The 20,159-nt window shown below is 53.9% G+C and overlaps 2 protein-coding genes across 2 annotated transcripts; one reads left to right on the forward strand and one right to left on the reverse strand.

The window, feature by feature from the left end:
* The first annotated feature begins 538 nt into the window (after positions 1-538).
* Positions 539-8,746, forward strand: LOC145340621 (uncharacterized). The gene is made up of 5 exons (XM_080185091.1): positions 539-982; positions 2,809-2,966; positions 3,993-4,090; positions 4,681-4,763; positions 8,165-8,746. Exons 1-5 carry the CDS (start codon positions 772-774, stop codon positions 8,308-8,310), a joined length of 696 nt encoding a protein of 231 aa, XP_080041217.1. The 5' UTR covers positions 539-771; the 3' UTR covers positions 8,311-8,746.
* A 5,976-nt stretch (positions 8,747-14,722) lies between these two features.
* LOC145340620 (calcium-binding protein 5-like) lies at positions 14,723-20,079 on the reverse strand (the record flags this gene model as incomplete). The annotated part of the gene is made up of 3 exons (XM_080185090.1): positions 14,723-15,290; positions 15,667-15,814; positions 19,944-20,079. Coding segments are annotated over 3 exons (310 nt in total), but the record flags the coding sequence as incomplete, so codon positions are not given.
* Positions 20,080-20,159: the final 80 nt, after the last annotated feature.

Here is a 20,159-nt window from a genome sequence, read left to right on the forward strand (position 1 = left end):
GGAGAAAGAGAGAGAGACAGACGGGGAGAGAGAGGGGGAGGGAGAGAGAGGGAGAGGGAGAACCACAATGGCACAGAGTAACTTCCCCCGAGCCAAGATGAGAGAGGGGGAGAGAGATGGAGAGAGAGAGAGAGAGACAGAGGGAGAGAGAGAGGGAGATAGAGGGGGAAGGAGAGGGAGAACCACAACGGCACAAAGTAACTTCCCCCAGAGCCAAGGTGAGAGAGAGAGGGAGATAGAGGGGGAAGGAGAGGGAGAACCGCAACGGCACAAAGTAACTTCCCCCAGAGCCAAGGTGAGGGGGGGGGTGGAAGGAGAGAGAGGGAGAGGGAGATAGAGGGGGAGGGAGAGAGAGGGACAACGGCACGCAGTCAACTTCCTCCAGGAGAGAGTGCAGGGTACAGTGAGAGTGAGGGGAGGCGTGTGGATGGAGAGTGAGGGGGTGAGGGTGAGGGAGGGAGGGAAGGGGGGAGAGAGAGGGGGAGGGGAGAGAGGTGGAGAGTGAGGGGCTGAAGGTTAGGGGAATGAGGGTTGTCCTCTGGGGATGGATGGAGTGTGTCTGTACAGTTGGTGTGGGATGCTCCTTTCCCAGCTATTCATTCCAGGCTGGCCTTCTCTGTTCTCTTTTTTCCTGGGCAGTCCAGCAACTTCCCCTCGACTCCACCCGGCAGCACTCGGACCCAGAGACCACAGGCCCCCTTCCTGCAGTGTTCAGGAAACATCCAGGAGTCTGCCAGTCTGCTGGAGTGGGCCAACAGCTCCCTCCAACGCATGGAGAGACGGTTCACCAGCAGCATCGAGGCCTTGGAGCAATTCACAGCATGCCAGCTGGAATCAGTGCAGCGGGAGCAGGAATGGGAGCAGCAATGGAAACAGGAATGGGAACAGGAGCAGGAATGGGAACACGAAGAGGACCTGGAACAAGAGGGGGAAGAGGAGGAGAATCTCAGAATCCAAACCCAACTCGTGGAAAAAGCAGCAGGTAAGGCCAGATTGGTACAGCACGGGGTTAGATACAGAGTAAAGCTCCCTCTACACTGTCCCCCATCAAACACTCCCAGGACAGGTACAGCACGGGGTTAGATACAGAGTAAAGCTCCCTCTACACTGTCCCCCATCAAACACTCCCAGGGCAGGTACAGCACGGGGTTAGATACAGAGTAAGAACATAAGAAATAGGAGCAGGAGTCGGCCATCTAGCCCTTCGAGCCTGCCCCGCCATTCAATAAGATCATGGCTGATCTGTCGTGGCTCAGTTCCACATTCCCGCCCTCTCCCCATAACCCTTAATCCCCTCTCTTATCAAAAACCCATCAACCCGCGTCTTAAAAATATTTAGCGAGGTAGCCTCCACCACTTCAACGGGCAGAGAATTCCAGAGATTCACCACCCTTTGAGTGAAGAAGTTCTTCCTCAACTCCATTATAAACCACCCCCCCTTTATCTTGAGGCTGTGCCCCCTAGTCCTACTGTCCTTTCTGAGCGGGAAGAGTCTCTCCACCTGTATCCTATCCATCCCATTCATCATCTTATACATCTCAATGAGATCTCCCCTCATTCTTCTAAACTCTAACAAGTACAAGCCTAGTTTATTCAGCTTCTCCTCATAGCTCAACCCCCTCAACTCCGGCATCAGCCTAGTAAACCTCCTCTGCACTCCCTCCAAGGCCAAAATATCCTTACGTAAGTATGGCGCCCAAAACTGCACACAGTACTCCAGCTGCGGCCTCACCAATGCCCTATACAGCTGCAGCAAGACCTCCCTACTTTTATATTCAATCCCCCTCGCTATGAAGGCCAGCATCCCATTCGCCTTCCTGACCACCTGCTGCACCTGCAGGCTGGGTTTTTGCGACTCATGCACAAGGACCCCGAGGTCCCTCTGCACCATCGCCTGCTGCAGTTTTTCGCCACGTAAGTAATAATCCTTCCTACCATTCTTCCTACCAAAGTGGACCACCTCGCACTTGCCAACATTAAATTCCATTTGCCAGTTCCTGGCCCATTCGCCCAGCCTATCTAGATCCTTCTGCAGACTCTCCACATCCTCCACGCAATTTGCTGTTCCACCAATCTTGGTGTCATCAGCAAATTTTGACACCATACACTCGGTTCCCTCCTCCAGATCATCTATATAAATGGTAAATAGCTGAGGCCCCAGCACCGACCCCTGGGGCACTCCACTAGTCACCAACCGCCAATCCGAATAGCACCCATTGACCCGCACTCTCTGCCTCCTATTAGACAGCCAATCCTCTATCCACGCTAACACTCTACCCCCAACTCCATGTCCCCTGACCTTCTGCAATAACCTCTTGTGAGGTACCTTGTCAAACGCCTTCTGAAAATCAAGAAAGACCACATCCACCGGCTCTCCTCTGCTCCCTCTACACTGTCCCCCCATCAAACACTCCCAGGACAGGTATAGCACGGGTTAGATACAGAGTAAAGCTCCCTCTACACCGTCCCCCATCAAACACTCCCAGGACAGGTACAGCACGGGGTTAGATACAGAGTAAAGCTCCCTCTACACTGTCCCCCCATCAAACACTCCCAGGACAGGTACAGCACGGGGTTAGATACAGAGTAAAGCTCCCTCTACACTGTCCCCCCATCAAACACTCCCAGGACAGGTACAGCACGGGGTTAGATACAGAGTAAAGCTCCCTCTACACTGTCCCCCCATCAAACACTCCCAGGACAGGTACAGCACGGGGTTAGATACAGAATAAAGCTCCCTCTATAGTCTCCTTGGGACGTGTACAGTGTTTTTTAAGGATTTCTGATCTCTGTGTTTGGGTTTGGCAGTTGCTGAGTTGGGACTTTTCGATGTGAAATGTCAGCGTCTCCAGGATGGGTCCGATCGCTCAGCTGATATCCCAGGGATGGAGGGGCAGGGGGAAAGCGGAAACCTGCGGTTCCAGAGCTGCCCAGGCAGAGATCCATCCCAGAGCGGAATTACCCAGGTAAATTCTCATTCCCAATCAGCACTGTGGCTGCAACTCCACCACACGGACGGATTGAGAGGACAAGGGCCTGTTCCCTGAATCCACCCGCAGTACTAATGGCCTCCTGTCTGAGAGTGACTCGGTCAGAGGGGGTGGCCACTATCGCTGCGTCTCAGCGATACTTCAATCTGTTCAGAGATTCCACTCAGAATCTGTATGACAATCCCATTCTGTACACCCCCACTACTGACTTGCCCGTCCCCGCCCCCCCCGGAGAGGGGTATGTCTCCCCCACAGGCACCAGCTCCCCCCAGGGGCTTTGAGTCCCCTCCCCACGGACATCGACTGCCCCCAGGGGTACAGGCTCCCCCCACCATGGGTACTGATTCTGCCCGGCGAGGTACGAGATCTGCCCCACCCCCACTCCCCCCACAGGCCCCACTCCCTGGGGAAGGGGGTACAGGACCCAGGACCCCTCACGCGTAGACAGTCTATGAGAGAGTTACTCTGTTGCGCTCAACCATGATCTGAAGATGTTCATGGAGTTACAGAGCCACAGAGGTTTATAACATGGAAACAGGCCCTTTGGCCCAACTTGTCCATGCCGCCCCCCCTTTTTGTTAATCCCCTAAACTGATCCCAATTGCCCACGTTTGCCCCCATATCCCTCTATACCCATCGTACCCATGTAACTGTCTAAATGCTTTCTAAAAGATAAAATTGTCCCCGCCTCTACTACTGCCTCTGGCAGCTCGTTCCAGACATTCACCACCCTCTGTGTGAAAAAAATTGCCCCTCTGGACCCTTCTGTATCCCGCCCCCTCACCTTAAACCTCTGCCCTCTAGTTTTAGACTCCCCTACCTTTGGGGAAAAGATATTGACTATCTCGCTGATCTGTGCCCCTCATTATTTTATAGACCTCTATAAGATCACCCCTCTACGCTCCAGAGAAAAAAGTCCCAGTCTATCCAGCCTCTCCTTATAATGCAATGTTTGTCATTGTGTCACTTCTTTCACCCCCTCTCTCTGTGTTACACTCACAGGGCAGTGTGGGGGATCTAACCGCCTGCGATCTGCTGGATCATTGGATCCCCTGTCCATCCAATCAGACAACCCCCAGGACAGAGGGAGAGCTGCAGAGGTGAGTGTCGCTGCGGGGAAGCAGGGGAGGACGCTAGGGAGCGAACGAAGGGGGTCTGGCGGGAGAGGTTACAAAGTGGGGGATGCCCTCTGACCCCTACTTTTCCATCTCTGACCCCCACTCTGCGCCCTCTGAACCCCCACTCTGCGCCCTCTGTCCCCCCACTCTGCGCCCTCTGACCCCCCCACTCTGTGCCCTCTGACCCCCCCACTCTGTGCCCTCTGACCCCCCCACTCTGTGCCCTCTGACCCCCCCACTCTGTGCCCTCTGACCCCCCCACTCTGCGCCCTCTGACCCCCTCCCACTCTGCGCCCTCTGACCCCCCCCACTTTGCGCCCTCTGACCCCCCCACTCTGCGCCCTCTGACCCCCCACTCTGCGCCCTCTGACCCACATGCCAGGCCCTCAGGCCGCGCCCTCTGACCCTCAGGCCGCGCCCTCGGACCCTATGCCGTGCCCTCTGACCCTTGCTGTGAAGCCTCATGCCAGTGATGAACACTCTGTGTATCTGGGGATTTGTTGGTGCTCTCAGTTGCTGCAGGGACTCTCTGTCTCCTCCCAGCCACTAACAGGGCCTCTCTATCCCCACAGCTTCAACCTGATGCAGGAGATCATCGATGAACTGCGAGTTAAAAAGAGATTTACAGCTGGAGACAAGGTTAACAATGCAGGAGGTACGGACCCCAACACACAACCTACCCCGTACGCTCCCTAACACAGCCCGGTTACAGGTCCCTAACGGGCACAGACTCTCCCCAGGAGGGGTACGGGTCCCGAACAGACACCGACTCTCCACTGGGGGATGTGGGTTCACCCCACAGACACAGACTCTCCACGGGGGGATATGGGTACACCCCACTGAATTTCTGTCCTGGGGAAAAAGCTTCTGACTATCCACTCTACCCCTCGTAATCTTGTAGACTTCTATCAGGTCTCCCCTCAACCTCCGTCACTCCAGTGAGAGCAAACCAAGTTTCTCCAACCTCTCCTCATAGCTAATGCCCTCCATACCAGGCAACATCCTGGTAAATCTTTTCTGTATCCTCTCCAAAGCCTCCACATCCTTCTGGTAGTGTGGTGACCAGAATTGAACACTATATTCCAAGCGCGGCCTCACTAAGGTTCTATAAAGCTGCAACATGACTTGCCAATTTTTAAACTCAATGGCCTGGCCGATGAAGGCAAGCATGCCTTCTTAATGACCTTCTCCACCTGCGTTGCTACTGTTAAGGATCTGTGAACATAGATCCCTCTGTGTATCTACACTCCTGACAGTTCTGCCATTTAGTTTATAGCTCCCACCTGATTTGGATCTACCTGTTAATACCTCGACCGCCTTGCATACATCTCCTTTTCAATCCCTAATCATAGACTCATAGAATTCCTACAGTGCAGAAGGAGGGCATTTGGCACATCGAGCCTGCACTGACCACAGTGCCATCCAGCCTATATCCCTATTGCATCATGTATTTACCCTGCTGATCCCCTTGACACTAAGGGACAATTTAGCATGGCCAATCCACCCTAACCTACACATCTTTGGACACTAAGGGGCAATTTAGCATGGCCAATCCACCCTAACCTACACATCTTTGGAGTGTGGGAGGAAATGGAACACCCAGAGAAAACCCACACAGACATGGGGTCTATGTGCAGATGTTCACAGACAGTGACCTGAGTGGGAACTGAACCCGGGTTCCTGGCGCTGTGAGGGAGCAGTGCTAACCCGCTGTGGCACCGTGCCACCCTACACATCCTTGTACCAGCCTTTTCTTTGCCTGCGGGAGACCTTGGGCTTCCCTTTTATGTTAGCTGCCAGTCTCTTCTCACACTCTCTCTGCTGTGCTATTTCACTCCCCTTCCTGAACCTCCTGCCAGCGCCCAGGCAGATCTATACCCTATCTTTCCCTTTGGAGGAAACACATCTCGATGGTGCCTGCACTCTGCCCCTCCTCTGCTGATTCGTCTGCCTTTCTGTGGCTCCAGGCCATTCAGCCCAGGCCTGTCCTATCCCCGTTGAAGTTGGCTTTCACCTCGAAAATTCAGGATCGTGCACTGTACTTATCTGGGATCAGCCTTACAATACAATGATCGCTCTTCCCCAAACTGTCCCCGACCGACACTTTGTCCACCTCATTCCCCAGAGCCAGTGTTAGGACATGGAGGTTTTCTCCCTTTTGAGATGTAACCCCGACTCCCCCTTAGAGGAATCCCTTGCCTCGTAATCTGTTGAAAGTGAGTGGGAAGGTCTGAACTTTCCTCAGTAATGTTTAATGGGGAACTAACAGAAATACCCCACACTCAATTTGAAGTGAACACTTAACAATTTATTTAGTTAACTAACCAGGAGCTTTAACTAAACAAGTAACACATCAAATCAAATAAGATTCTACTGGAATGCTGTTCAGATAAATACCATGACTATTCATTAACCAAAAAAAGCTATATGAATGGAATTCAGTCACTCTGGAAGATATAATCAGGTTTTGTGACTTTCAGAATCTTTTGGGGTTCCTCTGTTGATTTCTCTGTAAGTCCTTTCTGATTTGCTTCTTTTTGCTGGTTAGATGGTGCGTTCTCTTAAGAGATATCTGCAGCTGGCAGAAGTGAGAGCTGCTCTCTCCCTTGCAAGGATTGAGAGGTGGCAGTTCTTCTGCTGCCCTCCTTGTTTCCCCCTCCGCGCTCTCTTTTATACCTGTGATGACATATCAATTTTCCGACAACAGCACTGGTCTGATGTTGTCATCACCATCAAATTCAAATCTTATAGGTTCTTAGTAGCCGAGGGCCTATTTTAAATTGACTGGGCTAACTTCAAACACAGACAGGTTGTCTTGTCAAGACAACTGCTTGGCTTTTGGATGCCAGTGTTTCAGCTTGGACTCTGGAGTGTTTTGTATGAGAAACCTCTGAGTGCTGGAACGGAACCAGCACAGAATCAGGCAATGTTTTTATCCCTCGAGCAATCCAATTCCACAAACTCAACTTTGTAACCCCCACAACCTCCCTGTTGGACTGGGTATATCCTGCCACCCAAAGCCTCTGCCAACTCTTGCTTCCGCTCTGCCCTTTTACACTGCTACTATCCCAGTCCTCACTCATGTAATTAAAGTCTATTGATCGATCCCTAATTAACACTAAATCCTCTCTCTCCCTGTCCCTGTCTCTCTCTGTCTCTGTCTCTCTCTCCCTGTCTCTCTGTCTCCCTGTCTCTCTCTCTCCCTCTCTCTCCCCGTCTCTCTCTCCCCCTGTCTGTCTGTCTCTCTCTCTCTCCCCCCCTCCGTCTCTCTCTCTCTCTCTCTCCCCCTGTCTCTCTCTCTCCCCCTGTCTCTCTCTCTCCCCCTGTCTCTCTCTCCCCTGTCTCTCTCTCCCTCCCCATCTCTCTCTCCCCCTGTCTCTCTCTCCCCCTGTCTCTCTCTCCCCCTGTCTCTCTCTCTCCCCCTGTCTCTCTCTCTCCCCCTGTCTCTCTCTCTCTCCCCCTGTCTCTCTCTCTCCCCCTGTCTCTCTCTCTCTCCCCCTGTCTCTCTCTCCCTCCCCATCTCTCTCTCCCCCTGTCTCTGTCTCTCTCCCCCTGTCTCTCTCTCTCCCCCTGTCTCTCTCTCTCTCCCCCTGTCTCTCTCTCTCTCCCCCTGTCTCTCTCTCTCTCCCCCTGTCTCTCTCTCTCTCCCCCTGTCTCTCTCTCTCTCCCCCTGTCTCTCTCTCTCTCCCCCTGTCTCTGTCTCTCTCCCCCTGTCTCTGTCTCTCTCCCCCTGTCTCTGTCTCTCTCCCCCTGTCTCTGTCTCTCTCCCCCTGTCTCTGTCTCTCTCCCCCTGTCTCTGTCTCTCTCCCCCCGTCTCTGTCTCTCTCCCCCCGTCTCTCTCTCTCCCCCCCGTCTCTCTCTCTCCCCCCGTCTCTCTCTCTCTCTGTCTCTCTCTCTCTCTCTCTCTCTGTCTCTCTGTCTCTCTCTCTCTCTCTCCCCCTGTCTCTGTCTCTCTCCCCCTGTCTCTGTCTCTCTCCCCCTGTCTCTGTCTCTCTCCCCCTGTCTCTGTCTCTCCCCCCGTCTCTCTCTCTCTGTCTCTCTCTCTCTGTCTGTCAGACAAGGATCTTGCTCCCAAGGTGAGCTGCACACACCAGGCTGCTGCCCGTGGGCTGTCTGAATCCAGGACTGACCACCCTCTCCAAGGCCAAGAGAAGAAGGCTGCAAGCCCCATTGGGTCAGAGGGCAAAGGGCAGGTGAGCTGAGGCTGCTAATCCCATTGTGTGGAGGGTCGGGGTCGTAGAGCGAGCTGGGAGCAGGGAAGAGACGGTCGGAAAGAAGAAGCCATTCAGCCCCTCTCTCCCTCTCCAGACTGTTCCACAGGAACAGGAGGAGGCCATTCAGCCCCTCTCTCTCTCTGTCCAGCCTGTTACACAGGATCAGGAGGAGGCCATTCAGCCCCTCTCTCTGTCTCCAGCCTGTTCCACAGGAACAGGAGGCCATTCAGCCCCTCTCTTTCTCTCCAGCCTGTTACACAGGATCAGGGGGAGGCCATTCAGCCCCTCTCTCTCCAGCCTGTTACACAGGCACAGGAGGAGATGAGAGTTTTACCCCAGGTAGTTTTGGGCAGCATTGTGAGTGCAGCTGGTGAATGTGTTCAGATTATCGAGGCTGGATCACAACTGGTGAACGCCCTCTGCCTTCTCTCCCTGAAGTGGTGATGGGGACCGGCTGTGTCTGAGCTGTGGAACAACCTGTGGAACGACTGGGCGATTGCATCAGCTAGACCTCCTCACACAGCCCACCCTGCGTCACCCAGACCTCCTCACACAGCCCACCCTGCGTCACCCAGACCTCCTCACACAGCCCACCCTGCGACACCCAGACCTCCTCACACAGCCCACCCTGCGTCACCCAGACCTCCTCACACAGCCCACCCTGCGTCACCCAGACCTCCCCACACAGCCCACCCTGTGTCACCCAGAGCTCCTCACACAGCCCACCCTGCGTCACCCAGACCTCATTACACAGCCCACCCTGCGTCACCCAGAACCCCCCGACACAGCCCACCCTGCGTCACCCAGACCTCCTCACACAGCCCACCCTGCGTCACCCAGACCTCCTCACACAGCCCACCCTGCGTCACCCAGACCTCCTCACACAGCCCACCCTGCGTCACCCAGACCTCCCCACACAGCCCACCCTGTGTCACCCAGAGCTCCTCACACAGCCCACCCTGCGTCACCCAGACCTCATTACACAGCCCACCCTGCGTCACCCAGAACCCCCCCACACAGCCCACCCTGTGTCTCCCAGAGCTCCCCACACAGCCCACCCTGTATCACCCAGAGCCCCTCACACAGCCCACCCTGCGTCACCCAGACCCCCCCACATAACCCACCCTGTGCCACCCAGACCTCCTCACACAGCCCACCCTGCGTCACCCAGAACCCCCCACACAGCCCACTCCGCGTCACCCAGACCTCCTCACACAGCCCACCCTGCGTCACCCAGACCTCCTCACACAGCCCACCCTGCGTCACCCAGAACCCCATCACACAGCCCACCCTGCGTCACCCAGAACCCCATCACCCCATCACACAGCCCACCCTGCGTCACCCAGAGCCCCCCACACAGCCCACCCTGCGTCACCCAGAGCCCCCCACACAGCTCCAATCAACCCTCCACAGAGTGACTGCACAGAGAGGGACAGAGACACTCAGAGACGGGGGAGAGAGAGCGAGAGAGACGGGGAGAGACTGGGAAGAGTGAGCAGGAGGGGCTGGGGGAGAGAGTGAAGAAGAGAGAGTGGGAGAGATTGGGGGAGGGACACTGAGGACAGAGAGACAGGGGGAGGGCTGGAAGGAAGGGAGAGAGGGTCAGTGGGGGAGGGAGGGACCTGAGGCGTGGAGGGAGGGACAGCAAAGGCGGAGGGGGTGAGGGAGGGAGGGACAGCAAGGGGTAGGGAGGGACCTGATGGGGGTGAAGGAGGGGGGAGGGATGACGGATGGATGGGGGAACACCCGGTGATACCGAGGGTAGAGGTTGGGTCACCGAGGGGAAAGGGAGGGTCACCGATGGAGGGGGATTGGGAGAGCGGGTCACTGAGGGGTGCTGGGAAAGGATTTCAGGATCTGTTTCCGTGGAAAAGACTGCGAGAACAGGGGAGCTGGATTTCAGATGCTGAGAGGCCTCCCCCCTGCCCCATCCTGCCACGCCCTGTCCCTGCCCCCCCCTCCCCCTCCCCCCCCCTTCCCCTGCCCTGGCCTGCCACTGCCCTGATCCCTTCAGTCACTGACAGAGGGCTCAGGCCCCAAGGCAGGCTTGGCTATGGGGAGGGAGAGAGAGCAGATTGTCCTTCACTCCCAGTGCAGGTAGGAGGCAGCAGCAACGAGGGCACTGCTCTCACAGAGCCCAACATAGACTCAGACCAGACCAGCTACACTGCAACCCACAGACAGCGGGCAGCACAGGGAGACCAAATAACTATAGCTCACTATAACCCCTCCAGTAACAGGGCCAAAGCCTGGACTCCATAACTGCATAACTTCATCATACACACACTCGCACAGTGAATAATAGTGATCCTTACCCTGCTGAATAAACAGTGACTCTGTACAGTTACACAGTGAGCGATCCTTACCCTGCTGAATAAACAGTGACTCTGTACAGTTACACAGTGAGCGATCCTTACCCTGCTGAATAAACAGTGACTCTGTACAGTTACACAGTGAGTGATCCTTACCCTGCTGAAATAAACAGTGACTCTGTACAGTTCACAGTGAGTGATCCTTACCCTGCTGAATAAACAGTGACTCTGTACAGTTACACAGTGAACGATCCTTACCCTGCTGAATAAACAGTGAGTCTGTACAGTTACACAGTGAGTGATCCTTACCCTGCTGAATAAACAGTGACTCTGTACAGTTACACAGTGAGTGATCCTTACCCTGCTGAATAAACAGTGACTCTGTACAGTTACACAGTGAGCGATCCTTACCCTGCTGAATAAACAGTGACTCTGTACAGTTACACAGTGAGTGATCCTTACCCTGCTGAATAAACAGTGACTCTGTACAGTTACACAGTGAGCGATCCTTACCCTGCTGAATAAACAGTGACTCTGTACAGTTACACAGTGAGCGATCCTTACCCTGCTGAATAAACAGTGACTCTGTACAGTTACACAGTGAGCGATCTTTACCCTGCTGAATAAACAGTGACTCTGTACAGTTACACAGTGAGTGACCCTTACCCTGCTGAATAAACAGTGACTCTGTACAGTTACACAGTGAGCGATCCTTTCCCTGCTGAATAAACAGTGACTCTGTACAGTTACACAGTGAGTGACCCTTACCCTGCTGAATAAACAGTGACTGTGCAGTTACGCAATGAGTGATCCTTACCCTGCTGAATAAACAGTGACTTTGTCTCCTCTCTCTGTTTGTCTCTTTCTGTCCCCCTCTCTCTCCCCTTTTCCCTTTCTCCCTGTCCCTCTATCTCCCTGTCTCTCTCTCTCTCCCCACCGTCCCTCTTTCCCTGTCTCTCTGTCCCTCTCCCTGTCTCCCTATCCCTCCCTCCCTCTCCCTGTCTTTTTCCCTGTCTGTCTCTCTCCCTGTCTGTCTCTCTCTCTCCCTGTCCCTCTCTCTCTCTCCCTGTCCCTCTCTCTCTCTCCCTGTCCCTCGCCTCTCTCTCCCTCTCCCTGTCACTCTCCCTCTCTCCCTGTCACTCTCCCTCTCTCCCTGTCTCTCTCCCTCTCCCTGTCTCTCTCTCTCTCTCTGTCTCCCTGTCCCTCCCTCTCCCTGTCTGTCTCTCTCTCTCTCTCTGTCTGTCTCTCTCTCTCCCTCTCCCCCTGTCCCTCTCTCTCCTCCCTGGCTCTCTTCCTCTCCCTCTCTCTGTCTCTCTCTCCCTCTCTCTGTCTCTCTCTCCCTCTCCCTGTCCCTCTCTCTCTCTCCCTGTCCCTCTCTCTCTCTCCCTGTCCCCCTCTCTCTCTCCCTGTCCCCCTCTCTCTCTCCCTGTCCCTCGCTCTCTCTCCCTGTCCCTCGCTCTCTCTCCCTGTCCCTCGCTCTCTCTCCCTCTCTCTCTCTCTCTCTCCCTGTCTCTCTCCCTCTCCCTGTCTCTCCCTCTCCCTCCCTCTCCCTGTCTCTCTCCCTCTCCCTGTATCTCTCTCTCTCTCCCTCCCTCTGTCTCTCTCTCTCTCCCTGTCCCTCCCTCTCCCTGTCTCTCTCCCTGTCCCTCTCTCTCTCTCCTCCCTGTCCCTCTCTCTCTCTCTCCCTGTCTCTCTCTCTCCCTGTCTCTCTCTCTCTCTCCCTGTCCCACGCTCTCTCTCCCCTCTCCCTCTCTCTCTCCCTGTCTCTCTCTCCCTCTCCCTGTCTCTCTCTCTCTCTCCCTGTCCCTCCTTCTCCCTGTCTCTCTCCCTGTCCCTCTCTCTCTCTCTCCCTGTCCCACTCTCTCTCTCCTCCCTGTCTCTCTCTCTCTCCCTGTCTCTCTCTCTCTCCCTGTCCCACGCTCTCTCTCCCTCTCCCTCTCTCTCTCCCTGTCTCTCTCTCCCTCTCCCTGTCTCTCTCTCTCTCTCCCTGTCCCTCCCTCTCCCTGTCCCTCCCTCTCCGTCTCTCTCTCTCCCTGTCCCTGTCTCTCTCTCTCCGTCCTTCCCTCTCCCTGTCTCTCTCCCTCTCCCTGTCTCTCTCTCTCTCGCTGTCCCTCCCTCTCTCCCTGTCCCTCCCTCTCCGTCTCTCTCTCTCCCTGTCCCTGTCTCTCTCTCTCTCTCTCCCTGTCCCTGTCTCTCTCCCTCTCCCTGTCTCTCTGTCCCTGTCTCTCTCCCTGTCTCTCTTCCTCTCCCTCTCTCCCTGTCTCTCTCCCTCTCTCCCTGTCCCTCCCTCTCTCCCTGTCCCTCCCTCTCTTCCTGTCCCTCCCTCTCCCTGTCCCTCCCTCTCTCCCTGTCCCTCCCTCTCTCCCTGTCCCTCTCCCCCAGTGCCTATATCTCTGCTTCCTCCAGTTCTGTCTCCTTCCCCTGGTTGTGTGAAGGAAGTGTTCGCCCTCACTGCTGTTCCAGCTGGGTCTGCGCTGTCACTTGCGGCCGGTGGGGACGGGAGGATTAGGGCGAGGATTAGACATCTTCGAGCAGTTCGGAGTTCTGGAGGCAGGTCAGAGGATGTGGAGAGGAGCTTAAAATAAGGAAGCTTAATCCAGTCGGATTAATCCCAGTAGCAGAGAATCGCACTCAGTTTAATCATCTCCAGCCGGACAAACCAAATTCTTCTCTTGTGTTTCCAAACAGGCACCGACTCTCTCCGGGGGGCGGGGAGGGGGGTTACAGGATCCACCCAGGGGCAGTGATTAGCCCCAGGGGTTACGGGACCCCTCCACACACGCACCCACTTTCCCCAAGATCCCCCCAACGGGCATTGATTCTTCCTGGGGGTGTATGGGACCCCTCCCCCCCAAGTTCACCCACTCTCCCTGGGGTCCCCCCAATGGGCACCGACACTCCCCAGGGGTATGGGACCCCCCCCAGGGGCAGCGAATCTCTACAGGGGTGACGGAACCCCCCGCCCCCAACACACACACACACTCACTCTCTCTCCCTGGGGTCCCCCCCATGGACACCGATTCTCCCTGGGAGGGGGGTAATGGGACCCCCGCCCCACATGCACCCACTCTCCCCAGGGATTCCCACCCACCCCCCCCACCCCCACATGCCAAATGTCCCAGGTGTACAGGACCCTCCCAGGGGCAGCAACACAGCCCCGGGGGTTACGGAACTCCCCACGTTAACCCACTCTCCCCAGGGTCCCCCGCACAGTCACCGATTCTCCCGGGGGGGGGGGGGGGGGGCGGTGCTGGGGGACGAGTCCCCCACCCTACGGGCACTGACTCTCCCCAGGGGGGTTTGAGTCCCCCCAGTGGGCACCGACTCTCCCTGGCGTGGAGGGTGGGGTTATGGGACCTTCCCATGGGCACCCACTCTCCACAGGGACCCCCCTCACAGGCACCTGAGTCTTCCTGGGGTGTACAGGACCCCCCCAGAGGCAGCGACTCTCCCCAGGGGGGCATGGCAATGCCCCATGGGTACCGACTCTTCCCCCTGGGATTTACGGGACCCCCGGCAGGGGCACTGACTCACCCCTGGCGAATACGGGAACTAGTATTTCCTTTGGACACAGATTGAGCTGCTATTTTGTGTGGGGGCCAGTTCTGTAAATAATCACACAGATACAGGCATTTATCATTCCCCAAAAAGGGACTTTTATTCAATTAAACCAACCATCCATTAAATCCTTCATCAGATTAGTCAGATATCTGCCCGAGAGAGAGAGAAGGACTGAGAGACACCAGTCAGTGTACAGATATCACCCTGAGAGAGAGAGAGAGAGGGGACTGAGAGACACCAGTCAGTGTACACAGATATCTCCCTGAGAGAGAGAGAGAGGGACTGAGAGACACCAGTCAGTGTACAGATATCTCCCTGAGAGAGAGAGAGAGGGGACTGAGAGACACCAGTCAGTGTACAGATATCACCCCTGAGAGAGAGAGAGAGGGGACTGAGAGACACCAGTCAGTGTACAGATATCTCCCTGAGAGAGAGAGAGAGGGACTGAGAGACACCAGTCAGTGTACAGATATCTCCCTGAGAGAGAGAGGGGACTGAGAGACACAGTCAGTGTACAGATATCTCCCAGAGAGAGAGAGGGGGACTGAGAGACACCAGTCAGTGTACAGATATCTCCCTGAGAGAGAGAGAGGACAGAGAGACACCAGTCAGTGTACAGATATCTCCCTGAGAGAGAGAGAGAGGGGACTGAGAGACACCAGTCAGTGTACAGATATCTCCCTTTGACAGAGAGAGAGGGGACAGAGAGACACCAGTCAGTGTACAGATATCTCCCTGAGTGAGAGGGGATTGAGAGACACCAGTCAGTGTACAGATATCTCCCTGAGAGAGAGAGAGAGAATGGACTGAGACACACCAGTCAGTGATCAGGAGCAGGAACCCTGGCTGATTTCCCCCTCTCTCTCTCTCTAACCCAGGGACCACTGGACAGTGATCAGGAGCAGGAACCCTGGCTGATTCCCCTCTCTCTCTCTCTGTAACCCAGGGATCACTGGACAGTGATCAGGAGCAGGAACCCTGGATGATTTCCTCTCTCTCTAACCCAGGGATCACTGAACAGTGATCAGGAGCAGGAACCCTGGACGATATTCGAACGAACAACTTGTAGTTAGCGAGACATCATGCGAACAAATTCTGTAAAAGGAACAAATGCGAAATTTTCACAGATTCATTCAGAGATCCAGCCTAAAACAGGTACAGCACGGGGTTAGATATAGAGTAAAGCTCCCTCTACACTGTCCCCCCATCAAACACTCCCAGGACAGGTACAGCACGGGTTAGATATAGAGTAAAGCTCCCTCTACACTGTCCCCCCATCAAACACTCCCAGGACAGGTACAGCACGGGGTTAGATACAGAGTAAAGCTCCCTCTACACTGTCCCCCCATCAAACACTCCCAGGACAGGTACAGCACGGGGTTAGATACAGAGTAAAGCTCCCTCTACACTGTCCCCCCATCAAACACTCCCAGGACAGGTACAGCACGGGGTTATCGGAATTTAGTCTGACCTTCAAAGTCTACTGTTCCGTCTCCGTTAATATCTGCTTCTTTGACAATGTCCTCGATCTCCGCCGCTGATAGCTGTTCCCCCACCAATTTCTGCATCGCGTGTCTGAGTTCGTTAATTGTGATTTCACCATCTCCGTTAGTATCAAACTGCCCGAGGGAGACACAGAACAAAACTTCATTTAGTGTACGTCCACTCCCAATCCACCCCCTCCCGCACTCCCAGAGCAAAGTCCCACCAATGCCTCTACTTTCTCAGAAGACGAAGGAAATTTGGCATGTCCGCTACGACTCTCCCCAACTTTTACAGATGCCCCATAGAAAGCATCCTTTCTGGTTGTATCACAGCTCGGTCTGGGCTCCTGCTCTGCCCAAGACCGCAAGGAACTACAAAAGGGTGGTGAATGTAGCCCCAATACCATCACACAAACCAGCCTCCCATCCATTGACTCTGTCTACACTTCCCGCTGCCTCGGGGAAAAGCAGCCGGTATAATTAAGGACCCCACACCCCGGACATTCTCTCTTCCACCTTCTTCCATTGGGGAAAAAGATACAAAAGTCTGAGGTCCCGTACCGACCGACTCAAGAACAGCTTCTTCCCTGCTGCTGTCAGACTTTTGAATGGACCTACCTTGCATTAAGCTGATCTTTCTCTACGCCCTCGCTGTGACTGTAACGTTGGAGGGAGGGTCTGCTGAGGAGCAGTGGAGGATCTTTAAGGAGATCTTTCTTGGTGCTCAGCGGAAATTTATTCCGATGGTCAAAAAGGACAGTAGGAGGAGAGGTAATAAGCCGTGGATAACGAAGGAGGTGAAGGAAAGTGTTAAATTAAAAGCGGAGGAATTTAGAGTAGCTAAGAGTAGTGGGCGAGAAGAGGATTGGGAGAGGTTTAAATGTCAACAACGATTGACAAAGAAGTTGATAAAGAAGGGTAGGAGAAACTATGAAGCTGGGCTAGCGCTTAATATAAAAAAGGATAGCAAGAGTTTTTATAAATATATAAAAAGGAAGAGGCTGGCTAGGGTGAACATTGGTCCTTTAGAGGATGAGAAAGGGGACCTAGTGGTAGGGGATGGGGATATGGCTCAGGTATTGAATAACTTTTTTGTTTCTGTCTTCACGGAGGAGGACGTGAATAATTTGCCGGGTGTTAGCGATGGAAAGGTGGTAGGACAGGAGGGTCTTAATGACATTACTGTTACTAGAGACGCGGTGCTCGACAGACTGGAGGGGCTGATTGTGGACAAGTCCCCAGGACCGGATGGAATGCATCCGAGGATTCTGAAAGAAATGGCGGAGGTGATAGTGGATGCCTTGGTGGTTATTTTCCAGACGTCGCTGGATTCCGGGGAAGTGCCGGAAGATTGGAAAACGGCTAATGTTACGCCGTTGTTTAAGAAGGGTGCCAGGCAAAAGGCAGGGAATTATAGGCCTGTTAGTTTAACGTCTGTGGTAGGTAAAATGTTAGAATCCGTCATTAAGGAGGAAATTGCGAGGCATCTTGAAGGCAATTGCTTGATAGAGCGGATGCAGCATGGTTTCATTAAAGGGAAGTCGTGTCTGACAAATTTACTGGAGTTCTATGAGGATGTGTCTAGGGCGGTGGATAGAGGAGAGCCGGTGGATGTGGTCTTTCTGGATTTTCAGAAGGCGTTTGACAAAGTACCTCACAAGAGGTTATTGCAGAAGGTCGAGGGACATGGAGTTGGGGGTAGGGTGTTAGCGTGGATAGAGGATTGGTTGTCAAATAGGAGGCAGAGAGTGGGGGTCAACGGGTGCTATTCGGATTGGCGGATGGTGACTAGTGAAGTGCCCCAGGGGTCGGTGCTGGGGCCTCAGCTTTTTACCATTTATATAGATGATCTGGAGGAGGGAACCGAGTGTAGGGTGTCGAAATTTGCTGATGACACCAAGATTGGGGAACGGCAAATTGCGCGGAGGGTGTGGAGAGTCTGCAGAAGGATCTAGATAGGCTGGGTGAATGGGCCAGGAAATGGCAAATGGAATTTAATGTTGGCAAGTGTGAGGTGGTCCACTTTGGTAGGAAGAATGGTAGGAAGGACTATTACTTACGTGGCGAAAAACTGCAGCAGGCGACAGTGCAGAGGGACCTCGGAGTCCTTGTGCATGAGTCGCAAAAACCCAGCTTGCAGGTGCAGCAGGTGGTCAGGAAGGCGAATGGGATGCTGGCCTTCATAGCGAGGGGGATTGAATATAAAAGTAGGGAGGTCTTGCTGCAGCTGTATAGGGCATTGGTGAGGCCGCAGCTGGAGTACTGTGTGCAGTTTTGGGTGCCGCACCCTGCACAAAGATATTTTGGCCCTGGAGGGAGTGCAGAGGAGGTTTACTAGGCTGATACCGGAGTTGAGGGGGTTGAGCTATGAGGAGAGGCTGAATAAACTAGGCTTGTACTCGTTGGAGTTTAGAAGAATGAGGGGAGATCTCATTGAGACGTATAAGATGATGAATGGGATGGATAGGATAGAGGTGGAGAGACTCTTCCCGCTCAGAAAGGACAGTAGGACTAGGGGGCACAGCCTCAAGATAAAGGGGGGGGTGGTTTAGAATGGGAGTTGAGGAGGAACTTCTTCACTCAAAGGGTGGTGAATCTCTGGAATTCTCTGCCCGTTGAAGTGGTGGAGGCTGCCTCGCTAAATATTTTTAAGACGCGGGTTGATGGGTTTTTGATAAGAGAGAGGATTAAGGGTTATGGGGAGAGGGCGGGAAGGTGGAACTGAGCCACGACAGATCAGCCATGATCTTATTGAATGGCGGGGCAGGCTCGAAGGGCCAGATGGCCGACTCCTGCTCCTATTTCTTATGTTCTTATGTAACACTACATTCTGCACCCTCTCCTTTCCTTCTCTATGAACGGTATGCTTTGTCTGTATACTGCGCAAGAAACAATACTTTTCACTGTATCCCAATACACGTGACAACAATACCTCCTTTTCCTTCTCCCCTCTGTACTCTATGAACGGTATGCTTTGTCTGTATAGCGTGCAAGAAACAATACTTTTCACTGTCTCCCAGTACATGTGACAATAAGAACTCAAATCAGAATGAGTGGCATGGCAAAGTGTGCAGAGGACGCTGAAAGTCTGCACAGGGATATAGGTAGTCTGAGTGAGTGGGCGAGGGTCCGGCAGATGGAGTACAATGTTGGTAAATGTGGGGTCATCCATTTTGGTGGGAATAACAGCAAAATGGACTATTATTTAAATGGTGAAAAATTGCAGAGGGACCTGTGTGTCCTTGTGCAGGAATCTCAAGGAGTTGGTTTGCAGGAGTTTGCTGTGCAGAGGGATCTGGGCGTCCTTGTGCAGGAATCTCAAGGAGTTGGTTTGCAGGAGTTTGCTGTGCAGAGGGACCTGGGCGTCCTTGTGCAGGAATCTCAAGGAGTTGGTTTGCAGGGAGTTTGCTGTGCAGAGGGACCTGGGCGTCCTTGTGCAGGAATCTCAAGGAGTTGGTTTGCAGGAGTTTGCTGTGCAGAGGGACCTGGGCGTCCTTGTGCAGGAATCTCCAGGAGTTGGTTTGCAGGTGCAGCTGGGAATGAAGGCGGGAAATGGGATTTTGTCCTTCATTGCCAAAACAGCGAGGTTATGTTGTATAAGGTGCTGGTGAGGCCACACCTGGAGTTACTGTGTACAGTTTCGGTCTCCTTACACGAGAAAGGATATACTGGCCCTGGAGGGGGTGCAGAGGAGATTCATTGGTTGATTCTGGAGTTGAGAGGATTGGATTATGAGGAGAGACTGAGTAGACGGGGGCCATACTCACTGGAATTCAGAATGGGGGGGAGATCTTATAGAAACAGATAAGATTATAAAGGGAATAGACAAGATAGAAGCAGGGAAGTTGGTGGGTGAAACTGGAACTAGGGGGGAATGGCCTCAAAATAAGGGGGAGCGGATTTAGGACTGAGTTCAGGAGGAACTTCTTCACACAAAGGGTTGTGAATCTGTGGAATTTCCTGCCCAGTTGAGGCTCCCTCGTTGAATGTTTTTAAGGCAAGGATAGATCGATTTTGGAACAGTAAAGGAGTCCACAAACAGATCAGCCATGATCTTACTGAATGGTGGAGCAGGCTCGAGGGGCCAAATGGCCCATTCCTGCCCTAGTTCTTATGTTCTAAACGTTCTCCCCCATCACTGACTCTATCCAGTGATTTAAACCCCCTCCCACACATCCCCATGTCCACGCTATCCCCCTCATCGCTGCCTCTACCAGACTCCCTCTAACTCCCCCCACAAACGGGTATCATTTACAGACGGTACCTCTCGAAATGCGTCGCGCAGTTCCGTCACCCCGATCATCCCTGCGGTCTCCTCCAGTAATTTTGGTGCCATCAAATCCACAAAGTCATCGAAGTCCACCCGTCCGCCAACTGGAAGAAAATAGGTGATCCTTTCACTCACACAGGCATTCGGAAATCGTCAGAGAGAACCGCAGACGAGAGTTTCACCCCACAGGGAAAGGCCCTTTGGCCCATC

Source organism: Carcharhinus amblyrhynchos, unplaced genomic scaffold (assembly GCF_965287045.1).
Source record: "Carcharhinus amblyrhynchos unplaced genomic scaffold, sCarAmb.v2.hapA chromosome_1209, whole genome shotgun sequence".
NCBI lineage: Eukaryota > Metazoa > Chordata > Chondrichthyes > Carcharhiniformes > Carcharhinidae > Carcharhinus > Carcharhinus amblyrhynchos.

What these genes read in the sequence shown, in the direction of transcription:
- LOC145340621 (XM_080185091.1), top strand. Translation starts at nt 772, where the DNA reads ATGGAGAGACGGTTCACCAGCAGCATCGAGGCCTTGGAGCAATTCACA. An exon ending in CCCAGAGCGGAATTACCCAG is followed by an intron (nt 2,967 to 3,992) that starts GTAAATTCTCAT and finishes TTACACTCACAG; the next exon opens with GGCAGTGTGGGGGATCTAAC. An exon ending in ACAGAGGGAGAGCTGCAGAG is followed by an intron (nt 4,091 to 4,680) that starts GTGAGTGTCGCT and finishes CTATCCCCACAG; the next exon opens with CTTCAACCTGATGCAGGAGA.